At 44.4% G+C, this 12,721-nt stretch overlaps 1 protein-coding gene across 11 annotated transcripts in view; it reads right to left on the reverse strand.

Moving 5' to 3' along the window:
- The window catches only part of LOC112222264 (membrane-associated guanylate kinase, WW and PDZ domain-containing protein 1-like), a 206,503-nt gene that overhangs the window by 23,228 nt on the left and 170,554 nt on the right, over positions 1-12,721 (reverse strand). For 10 of the 11 annotated variants that reach the window (XM_042304037.1, XM_042304042.1, XM_042304032.1 and 7 more), the window contains exons 13-15: positions 7,345-7,379; positions 4,803-5,067; positions 1,859-1,950 (exon numbers count right to left, since the gene is read on the reverse strand). In XM_042304037.1, the coding sequence (XP_042159971.1) occupies positions 1,859-1,950; positions 4,803-5,067; positions 7,345-7,379 (392 nt within the window). The remainder of the gene's footprint in view (positions 1-1,858; positions 1,951-4,802; positions 5,068-7,344; positions 7,380-12,721) is intronic. The other variant, XM_042304033.1, reaches the window with a different exon arrangement.

Here is a 12,721-nt window from a genome sequence, read left to right on the forward strand (position 1 = left end):
CACTAGAGTGAAAGCACCGCCAGCATTCAAAAGTGACCAAAACATCAGCCAGGAAGCATAGGAACTGAGAAGTGGTCTGTGGTCACCACCTGCAGAACCACTCCTTTATTGGGGGTGTCTTGCTAATTGCCTATAATTTCCACCTGTTGTCTATTCCATTTGCACAACAGCATGTGAAATGTATTGTCAATCAGTGTTGCTTTCAAAGTGGACAGTTTGATTTCATGACTTGGAGTTACATTGTGCTGTTTAAGTGTTCCCTTTATTTTTTTGAGCAGTGTATATATTTTTTACCTTTATATAACTAGGCAAATCAGTTAAGAACAAATTCTTATTTTCAATGACGGCCTAGGAACAGTGGGTTAACTGCCTGTTCAGGGGCAGAACGACAGATTTGTACCTTGTTAGCTCGGGGATTTGAACTTGCAACCTGGCTGCTAGTCCAACCCTCTAACCACTAGGCTACCCTGCCGCCCCAAGGTCTCACAGTTGACAGTGCATGTCAGAGCAAAAACCAAGTCATGAGGTGGAAGGAATTGTCTGTAGAGCTCCGAGACAGGATTGCGTCGAGGCACAGATCTGGGGAAGGGTACCAAAACATTTCTGCAGCATTGAAGGTCCCCAAGAACATAGTGGCCTCCATCATTCTTAAATGGAAGAAGTTTGGAACCACCAAGACTCTTCTTTGAGCTGGCCGCCCGGCCGAACTGAGCAATCAGGAGAGAAGGGCATTGGTCAGGGAGGTGACCAAGAACCAATGGTCACTCTGACAGAGCTCTAGAGTTCCTCTGTGGAGATGGGAAAACCTTCAAGAAGGACAACCATCTCTGCAGCACACCACCAATCAAGCCTTCATGGTAGAGTGACCAGACAGAAGCTACTCCTCAGTAAAAGGCACATGACAGCCCGCTTGGAGTTTGCCAAAAGGCACTCAAAGACTCTAAGACCATGAGAAACAAGATGCTCTGGTCTGATGAAACCAAGACTGAACAATTTGGCCTGAATAACAAGTGTCATGTCTGGAGGAAACCTGGCACCATCCCTACGGTGAAGCATGGTGATGGCATCATCATGCTATGGGGATGTTTTTCAGCGGCAAGGAGACTAGTCATGATTGAGGGAAAGATGAACGGAGCAACATATAGAGAGATCCTTGATGAAAACATGCTCCAGAGCTCTCAGGACCTCAGACAGGGACGGAGGTTCACCTTCCGACAGGACAACGACCCTAAGCACACAGCCAAGACAAAGCAAGTCTCTGAATAGCTTTGAGTGGCCCAGCCAGAGCCTGGACTTGAACCCGATCGAACATCTCTGGAGAGACCTGAAAATAGCTGTGCAGCAATGCTCCCCATCCAACCTGACAGAGCTTGAGAGGATCTGCAGAGAAGAATGGGAGAAACTCCTTAAATACAGGTGTGCCAAGGTTGTAGCGTCACACCCAAGAAGACTCGAGGCTGTAACCACTGCCAAAGGTGCATCAACAAAGTATTGAGTAAAGGGTCTGAGTACTTATGTAAATGTGATATTTAATTTTAAAAATGTTTATATACAAAAATTAAAACAAATTAAATTTAAAAAACGTTTTTGCTTTGTCATTATGGGTTATTGTGTGTAGATTGATGAGTGGAAAAAAAAACAATTTTAAAACATTTTTTAATACGGATAGTCCATGATAACTGATAATGTAACAAAATGTGGAAAAACTCAAGGGGTCTGAATATTTTCCGAAAGTACTGTAAATGAATGGTGTGCTGCATGAAAAGATCCCATTACAAACCTTTTGCTTTTCGTTGGTGCATCCAAAAACCTGTGACAGACAAGGGATATGGTGGAGGAACGGTGCAGAGATACTCACCGGCTCTCCGGCCTCATTTCCTCCCAGGATGCGGAACCCAAAACCTGTATCCTTCCGCCACAGGAAGATCTCCTGCTCCTGGCAATCTGGCTCTGAAAAACACAACACAAGAGCTCAGTGGAGGTGAAACAGGGAGTAGACCTGACACTCAGAAAGTTAAACCTACATGACTGTTGCATTAATCAATACACTGCAATTAAGTTCAGTATTCATAATATAATATATACCATTTTGCAGAAACTTTTATCCAAAGCGACTTACAGTCATGCGTCCATACATTTTACGTATGGGTGGTCCCGGGATTCAAGCCCACTATCCTGGCGTTGGACTACATTTCAATTCAAATGTTATTAAACTATCTGGTATGAACACCCCCTCCTCTGCATCACTGGGCATATTAGGCTCCTTCTCTCAGGTGCAGGGTTGGCTCCCAGAGGACAGGAGGAACAAATGCCATGTACATGCTCTCTATGAATGTGACCTTCTAACTCTCTGCCTCTTTATCTCGTTCCGTCTCTCTCTGAGGAACACAAACATGCGTGGCTGTGAGAGGACACGGGAAATTTGGTGTTAGTCTGTTCACCCACAGGGCCAGTCTGAACACAGGGCATGGACAGGTTTTATAGCTAGCTAGCTAGCTGTCTGTCTGTCTGTCTGTCTGTCTGTCTGTCTGTCTGTCTGTCTGTCTGTCTGTCTGTCTGTCTGTCTGTCTGTCTGTCTGTCTGTCTGTCTGTCTGTCTGTCTGTGTCTGTGTCTGTCTGCCTGCCTGTGTGTCTGTCTGTCTGTCTGTGTGTGTGTGTGTGTGGTTGGTGTGTGTGTGTGTGTGTCAGGTTGGATAAGTCATTAGCCTTCCACTGATCACTGTCCCTAGCACAGCAGATCTCTCTCTCTTGCACGCACACACGCAAGCACAGCCTGTAACTGTCAGAAAACATATCCTCTGCAGGAGGGTCCCAGCATGGTCTCATCTCTAGCCCTGTCTCAGTCCTATCTCTGTCCTATCTCCTGACACCACCAACACCACAGAGCACCATAATGCTGATATGAGTCCATGACAGACACACAGACGCACCAGCACACATTAAATACCTCTCCTTTCCTCTCAACCCCCATCTCCAACTCTAACCCATTCTAATAATCCAGCCCAACAAACAGTAAGATCAGCTCCATGGTGGAGGGATCACCAGGCCCAGTTAATATTCAATCAGCAGCAGACCTAGATTCTACTGGCTCTACTTTACATACTGATTAACTAGCACTGCAACACCACCTGCACTGATTAACCAGCACTGCAACACCACCTGCACTGATTAACCAGCACGGCAACACCACCTGCACTGATTAACCAGTACTGCAACACCACCTGCACTGATTAACCAGCACGGCAACACCACCTGCACTGATTAACCAGCACTGCAACACCACCTGCACTGATTAACCAGTACACGGCCAACACCACCTGCACTGATTAACCAGTACTGCAACACCACCTGCACTGATTAACCAGTACTGCAACACCACCTGCACTGATTAACCAGCACTGCAACACCACCTGCACTGATTAACCAGCACTGCAACACCACCTGCACTGATTAACCAGCACTGCAACACCACCTGCTAGCACACACACAAACAGGCTGAGGCTGGCAGGCAACTAGCACTACTCACTGACATACATACATACATACACACACAAGCTGCACGTGCACACATAATGAATTTATTCTGATAATGGATGCATTTTTAATACACCATGAATGTAAACACATTATTGTTGCCAGACCTGCAACAGCCTGCCTCTTATAAAGTGCAAATGGCATTTGAGAAAACAACATTACATTCCTATTACACTAAGTTATGTTTGCTTGTCTCCCCACTCAGTTTAATTGTATATGTTGCAATGTACTGTAAATGACCAGACTCTTTAATAAAGAATAACTGTTTTTCTCGAGGAGTCATCATATTGGCTCCTAGATGGAAATGAATGACCCATTGTTTGGAGAGCAAACCATTTCTCTCAAGAGACTTGTAGTGAGTATAGTAAATAAGTGGGGTGGCGCCCTCCTCCACTCATGAATAATGGAGGACCTGAGTTGTGACTGCAAAGGATATGGGGGAGAGTCTTAAGAACAGATGTTTCTGCTTTTACAACTCAAAACGGGGCTGCCTTCTATCGCCCAGTGTACCTTCTATCATTCCCAATTCTTAGGGTTAGAACAAGGAAAACGTATTGTATGCACCACACTATTGTTCAAATAGATGATTATTATTTTTTCTGCTGATGAGAACATCTACATTATTTTTGTCAAGTAGCTCATGACGTAGGCTTGTGTCAACACTGGATATACCATATATTTCATTTCTGAGTCGTCAGCAAGGTAGGATGCATGTGATCCTGCATTTCTAGTCCCTAATTCCGCTGGCATCAGACCTACACAGTCCTATATTGAGAGGTGTCGATAGCCTCACAGAGCAAGAAACACGTCTGTGTCTGAAGGAGACTAAGCTCTCCGAGACATCTTCTGTCACAGAGTCAGGTTTGACTCAAACACACACACACACACACACACACACACACACACACACACACACACACACACACACACACACACACACACACACACACACACACACACACACACACACACACACACACACACACAGCTGTTCCTACAAAGTACTTAACAATGCTTCACCTCCAGGACACAATGCAACACCCACTTACTTAAACACACTCATACACTGCCTAGTCTAATCCCAACAGAATAATCAGAAAAGTTTCAAGAGTTTCTCTCTTTCCACCAATCAACAGGCATGATGATCAGATCCCAGGCTCATTCACTCAAGTTTATACATTTTTGATGCATTTGTGTTCGGCAGCATTGTTGAACCTACACTTCAGTTGTGCCAAACAACCACAGTGAAGTGATGACTGATGACTCACGTCTGCTCTCATACATGCTCCTGGACTGGGCCCAGATCTTGAAGGGGTCTGGCTTCTTCTGGAGGGTCATGGTACCATCTCCAGGGTCCTGGGTGGGCAGGGGAGGCAGGCCAGGCAGCAGCTGAGTGGGGGCGGCCGGAGGGGGGCCTACGGCCTCACTGGGCATGTTGGAGGAGGGGTGGCTGGGAGAGTCTGTGTGGGTGCTGCGATGGCTGCACACACTGTGCTGGGAGCTGCTCTGACTGTCCTTCCTCTCCAGCTGCTGCTGAATGGGCAGAATGGGGAGGGAGAGAAAGGAGGGAGAAAGGGGGGAGAGAGATAAGACAAGAAGGTGAGGTGATAGTGAGAAAGAAGGAGAAAGAGAGGGCCGAATAAGAGAAGACAGAATAAAGACGGAGTGAAAAAAGAGAGATGAGTAAGAAGGGAAGGTAGTCGAGAGAGAGAATAAGGAAACAACCATCCAAGGTCATTATCATAGAAACACCAAGTGAATTGATTGTGTCGGTCAGTAAGAGCTGCATTCTAACGGTGTGCGGGAGAGATGACATGGTTTCTATGACGCCCACACACAGAACAGTCTCTGAATAGTTTCTTTATATTACAATAAGACAACACGATGTGTTTATTCATACACACACTACGTTCATGTCCCCCCATTTATCATGACACCAGGAAGGCGAGAAATGCTTCCTACCAAAATGGGCTGAAATTTCAGACGGTCTTCTCAAATAGCTCTTACACTAAAAGGGCATTATCATCATTTTCACAATTGTACAGAATTAATGTACCAAACCTCTCAGCCAATAGCACTAGTTTTCAGTTTTTTATATATTTTTTATACAAAAAAGATATATTCAGTTCAGTGCAATTCACTGAATATAAGACCTCTAAGCTTGGTTCTAAGACTGTGGGACATTTGAAGAAGCTTGTCAAAATGGAATATGAAAAACCTGGAGGTGTCTAACACATTGAACATACAGGTTCAGGCCAAGGAAACCATGTCATCAGGTTGTATCTAGATACATTAAGACATTTGACAGTTCTATGATATTTGTTATGGTTGATCAAATATTAAAATCAACATCATGAATGAGAGGAAAAGCAAACCCAAGCTTGTTAGTAGAAACAAAAACACTCTTGCAAATGGCAGTGTACTCTAAGAACATATTTTAAAGCCCAGCATCAGAGGCAGAACAGCGCTTAGAGGCTGACACAGACTTGCATGCAGCCTGACATTTCAATGATACAACACAAAGACTGCTTTCCCATCGTGAAAAATGAATTGACAGTGGCAACCGACCAGGGTCACCATTGCCCCCGCTCAACCCTTACAGAGCCCTTCCCCTCCCCCACCCTGTCACATGACCTCAATCAGCGATGCCCCATCTATGACCGATGCCATATCTCACTAATCCCTAATCCCAAATAGCCCTTCTTCCTGTTAACAGGAACGCTGAAATATGTATGTAATGTATTATCCACATTCCTATAGTATACATACTCTGTGGATGGCTGTGGGTAGAAGTTGCCAGTTTGGCACTGAACTAGGTTTAGCCCACCCTCCCTTTACCTGATGACGAGCTAAGGTTTGATAAACAGTCATAATAAAAACACAGTTGGGAGCATAAAATCACTATGAGTGGAGTGTTCCTCCTTTGCTGCCTCCCCAAATACTGATTTAAACCAATAGGGTGGCAGAACACAAAACGGATCTAGGATCCATTCTAGGGACAACTTTACCCTCTGGATGAGGCTCCAGGGGATGCCATGGGCTGAGTGTTATTTACAGCTCTAGTGTTGTCTCCTCATAGCCGGTATTGACTTCATATCAGGTTAAGATGTGTGTTAAGGATGAGGAGGCATTCGCTCTTTAAACCTCAGAATAAAGTTATTGTCCCTGGAGAGGCCATCCTACTGCTCCAGCACTGAGGTAGCTAGTGTGCCTCTCCTCCTCTCTGTCCACTGTACCTCTGGGCTCAAGCATGTGAGTCACTCCCATAGAATGCCTCTAACATTTCCTTCAGGTCTTTCCCTCATTATTTGTTCATCTATCCTCCTCTACACAAACCACTACTATGACAGCCCCTCCCTCCTCCCTCTTTCCCCTCATCCATGACCCTATGCCACCCCTACCAGCTGGTCACTAATACAACGACTCAACCAGGGCACCAAGGCCAACCTTAATCGCTGATAGTATGACAGCATGGGAGAGGTGGAGGGAGGATAGGAGAGAGAGCGGGAGAGAAAGAGATATATAATATGGAGAGAGAAAAGACAGGGAGAGGGAGCATTGGGGAGTTTCAGAAAGAGAGAAAGAAAAGGAGGTCACAGACAGTGAGGGAGAGAGAGAGGAGAAAGAGGGGAGAAAGAAAAGGAGCAGGGGAGGTATATGGAAGGCTCCATGTCTTTTGTTCTTTAAATAGCCCCCACATCCATCCAGTAGAAAGCAGGCATGCACCGGGGGAATAACACTAACACATGCAGAGGAGGAAAGGGAGAAGAAGGGAGGAGAAGAAGGAGAGGAGAGTTGTGTTGTACTTACCACCAGCTTGGGGCTCCTCTTGGCTGGCACCACTCCTGCAAAGCAGCGGCAGAGAGACAGAGAGAGCATTAATGACCGGCGTTACTCCGTAACCGTTCACCCCGAGCAAAAACAACCACTTCACCAGACAGACGGAGGGATGCAAGGATGGAGGGAAGGACGACGGGTCCTGCTGCAGAGCTGAGCTAGCCCAGCTCTCACTCTCTCTCATTCTCAGAGTGGCGCTGCGCTGTGCTACGTTGTGCGTTAGCCAGAGTGATCACCGCCTCCCCATGCGGTCTGCTAACCCTCTCCCTCTCCTCTCCCTCCCTCCCCTCTCCCTCCCTCTCGCTCACCCTCTCTCTCTCTCTCTCACCCTCTCTCTCTCTCTCACCCTCTCTCTCTCTCTCTCTCTCTCACCCTCTCTCTCTCTCTCCTCTCTCTCTCTCTCTCTCTCTCGCTCTCTCTCGCTCACCCTCTCTCTCTCTCTCACCCTCTCTCACCTCCCCTCTCTCTCTCTCTCTCTCTCTCTCTCTCTCTCCCCTTCTCTCTCCTGCTACTAAGACAGGAGCTACTGATCTCTCTGCATTAGTGAAGCTGACTGACTGACTGACGCTGCAGAAGGTTGCTCCCATCCACCGTACCACTGAAGAAGAGCCACTGAGCGACTAAACCACCAAACGAGAATAAGACACAGCACTCTGCAGGTAGAATCTTAACTACAGATTTAGGATCTTAATTTGAGCCAATTTGCTACAGCAGGAAAATAATCCTGCAACAACAGGAAATGTGAATTATTATGTGGATTATAATTAATGCACATTTTTGCAGGGGTTGATACATTTTTCGTAAGGGAAGATCACGTTTGAAATTTCATCGGGAAATTAAACTTCAGAATCCTTTTTAAACCTCAAATACACTACAAGTTTTACATTTCCTGATCAAATGAAGATCCTGCTGTATTACCAGGAGTCCAGGAGATTGAGCATGATATGGAAGGCCATTGTCAGCTCCCCTCTCACTGAGAACATCTTCTGAAAGTCTCTGTGTGTTCACCTACAGCAGGCAGCAGCTCCTCTGCTTAACGCTCACACATTGAGAAGCAGATCTTGTCTACTCCCTCCCTCTCTTTCTCCCCCTCTCTTTTTTTCCTATGCCCCCCACCTCATCCTTGCACGTTGTGGCTTGCTTGCTGGCATCCACCCCTACCCCCCCGACTCTCCTTCTCACACACACACACACACACACACACACACACACACACACACACACACACACACACACACACACACACACACACACACACACACACACACACACACACACACACACACAGAAGTAATGGGATGATGAATACCAATAATCTACATTTAAAGTGAACAGTTTATTCCAAACCCCTCACAACCATGATATCCATTCACACAGTTTAGCTGTGAAACAAAACCCTAAATTGTAAAACCAACTGATACAATCAACCTGTTTCAAGCAACTGGTACGGAATCCATGACAAGTAGCCCACTGAGCAGAGCAGCAGAGATACCGATAAGCACTATTGTCCCTTCCTTCTTTGTCTTTGTATCAATTCAACAGGAATTCTAAGGTTCTAGCTGCATTTTGTCAACACTGAGTTATTGACATAGCCTTGTTCTGTACAATGTCCTCTACCTAGGTAATATTCTCCCGTTGTTAAGCCATAAAGAATACAAGATAAAACATGTTTTACCAATGAGGGTTTGGAATGTTAAATCCAATTATCTCAGAATCATATTTTTGCAGATAGAACCTTATAAATCTAAGGTCATGTAGGCTATTATAAAAAAACACCTGCAGCAGAATACTACCTTGGATACCAGATTGATAGCATACTACCTAGGATACCAGATTGATAGCATACTACCTAGGATACCAGATTGATAGCATACTACCTAGGAAACCAGATTGATAGCATACTACCTAGGATGCCAGATTGATAGCATACTACCTAGGATACCAGATTGATAGCATACTACCTAGGAAACCAGATTGATAGCATACTACCTAGGATACCAGATTGATAGCATACTACCTAGGAAACCAGATTGATAGCATACTACCTAGGATACCAGATTGATAGCATACTACCTAGGAAACCAGATTGATAGCATACTACCTAGGAAACCAGATTGATAGCATACTACCTAGGAAACCAGATTGATGTATAATGTAAGTAGGGAATTTAATAGCGCATTAGAGGTCATTATCAAACTACAGTAGCGCTTTCTGTTTAACATGGAGCATGATGCATCTGTACTTTCTAGAGAAGGTATAATGAATACCTCCCGAAGAGTGTTTGATCCCTGAGGTATCTCCATCTACCAGGGTTCAGCCTCTCTCCTGCATCTCATCCACCTTAGATAAAGCCAATAAACCATCCTCCACTTTAATCTCAAACTGATTTAAGGTTCACCTGTGAACGATGCATGCCCTCACGCTGTCACTATCCCGCAACCCAGCACAAAGAAAACACTCTGAAAACATCAATGGAACCTTCCGGCAATGTTAACACACGATAGGAAAGCTCTTTCTTTACCCATTCTGCTGCATTGGCGAAAATCATTAAATGTTCAAACTTTCTGTTGCTGCCTGCGAAGCCCCTCTCCATGATTCATAATTCATCCTCTCTTTCTCTCTCCCTCTCTCTTTTTTTCAGACAGTGGAATTGCCTATAATGGCAAGGAGTGGGAGGAACATCATAGCAAGCATGTGAATGATGAATGATGAGTGTGTGTGTGTGTGTGTGTGTGTGTGTGTGTGTGTGTGTGTGTGTCAGGATGCACATAAGTTACATCAGAAGATCAACAGAGGTTGATTAGACCAGTGGTTCCCAAACATTGTTTTGCATTGTGGACCTACCTAATGCCACTCAATAATATATTGATGATACTGTATATCGCTAGTCAGGGGAACAGTAGCTAAAGTGTATTCAGATCTGCGGCCAGGCTGGCATTAAATCTGACCTACACATCAAATTGATAAGATATGATAAATAATCTGGAGCAATTTTCAATGTGAATTAAATGCCCACTACTGCATTGAAATGATTGTAATGGACTTGTCCCTGCTCTGCAAACAGCCCACTTATGCAGCTAAAGCAGCAGATTTACATGTCTTGCTGCGGTAATGCATGTTCACACGTGGTTCAGCGCCTCACTGTGTTAGAGTAGTTCCAGCACTGTGATGTACACGTCTCTCAGTTCTGTCCTTGCTGCCACTGTGATTTAAATCTAGACCAATGCCCAGGTTATGTAGAGGCCCGCTGATGCACAAGGGACAAAAGGAGATACAATATCACATATTGTAGGAGGGAAACACACATCCCTCCTTTCACTCTCACACACACACACACACACAAACACACACACACGCATGTGCGAGCACACACGCAACATCAGATCAAATCAAATGTTAATGGTCGCATAAACATATTTTGTCGATGTTATCGCAGGTGCAGCGAAATGCTTATGTTTCTAGCTCCAACAGTGCAGTATATCTAACAATACAAAACAATACACACAAATAAAAATAAAGGAATTAAGAATTAGAAGGAGCAATGTTAAGGTCCGGAATATAAATCTACAGTATATGTATATGATGCTGTATAGACAGTATGGACAGTATGTGAATAGGGAAGGTGTGTAGAGCAGTAATTACAGTGCCTTGCGAAAGTATTCGGCCCCCTTGAACTTTGCGACCTTTTGCCACATTTCAGGCTTCAAACATAAAGATATAAAACTGTATTTTTTTGTGAAGAATCAACAACAAGTGGGACACAATCATGAAGTGGAACGACATTTATTGGATATTTCAAACTTTTTTAACAAATCAAAAACTGAAGAATTGGCCGTGCAAAATTATTCAGCCCCCTTAAGTTAATACTTTGTAGCGCCACCTTTTGCTGCGATTACAGCTGTAAGTCATTTGGGGTATGTCTCTATCAGTTTTGCACATCGAGAGACTGACATTTTTTCCCATTCCTCCTTGCAAAACAGCTCGAGCTCAGTGAGGTTGGATGGAGAGCATTTGTGAATAGCAGTTTTCAGTTCTTTCCACAGATTCTCGATTGGGTTCAGGTCTGGACTTTGACTTGGCCATTCTAACACCTGGATATGTTTATTTTTGAACCATTCCATTGTAGATTTTGCTTTATCTTTTGGACCATTGATCATCAAATCTCCGTCCCAGTCTCAGGTCTTTTGCAGACTCCATCAGGTTTTCTTCCAGAATGGCCCTGTATTTGGCTCCATCCATCTTCCCATCAATTTTAACCATCTTCCCTGTCCCTGCTGAAGAAAAGCAGGCCCAAACCATGATGCTGCCACCACCATGTTTGACAGTGGGGATGGTGTGTTCAGGGTTGTGCTGTGTTGCTTTTACGCCAAATATAACATTTTGCATTGTTGCCAAAAAGTTCAATTTTGGTTTCATCTGACCAGAGCACCTTCTTCCACATGTTTGGTGTGTCTCCCAGGTGGCTTGTGGCAAACTTTAAACGACACTTTTTATGGATATCTTTAAGAAATGGCTTTCTTCTTGCCACTCTTCCATAAAGGCCAGATTTGTACAATATACGACTGATTGTTGTCCTATGGACAGAGTCTCCCACCTCAGCTGTAGATCTCTGCAGTTCATCCAGAGTGATCATGGGCCTCTTGGCTGCATCTCTGATCAGTCTTCTCCTTGTATGAGCTGAAAGTTTAGAGGGACGGCCAGGTCTTGGTAGATTTGCAGTGGTCTGATACTCCTTCCATTTCAATATTATCGCTTGCACAGTGCTCCTTGGGATGTTTAAAGCTTGGGAAATCTTTTTGTATCAAAATCCGGCTTTAAACTTCTTCACAACAGTATCTCGGACCTGCCTGGTGTGTTCCTTGTTCTTCATGATGCTCTCTGCGCTTTTAACGGACCTCTGAGACTATCACAGTGCAGGTGCATTTATACGGAGACTTGATTACACACAGGTGGATTGTATTTATCATCATTAGTCATTTAGGTCAACATTGGATCATTCAGAGATCCTCACTGAACTTCTGGAGAGAGTTTGCTGCACTGAAAGTAAAGGGGCTGAATAATTTTGCACGCCCAATTTTTCAGTTTTTGATTTGTTAAAAAAGTTTGAAATATCCAATAAATGTCGTTCCACTTCATGATTGTGTCCCACTTGTTGTTGATTCTTCACAAAAAAATACAGTTTTATATCTTTATGTTTGAAGCCTGAAATGTGGCAAAAGGTTGCAAAGTTCAAGGGGGCCGAATACTTTCGCAAGGCACTGTATATAGGATGAGCCTTGACTAGAATGCAGAATATACTTATGAAGTAGGTGAAACAGTATGTAAACATTATTAAAGTGACCAGTGTTCA

Source organism: Oncorhynchus tshawytscha, linkage group LG22 (genome assembly GCF_018296145.1).
Source record: "Oncorhynchus tshawytscha isolate Ot180627B linkage group LG22, Otsh_v2.0, whole genome shotgun sequence".
NCBI lineage: Eukaryota > Metazoa > Chordata > Actinopteri > Salmoniformes > Salmonidae > Oncorhynchus > Oncorhynchus tshawytscha.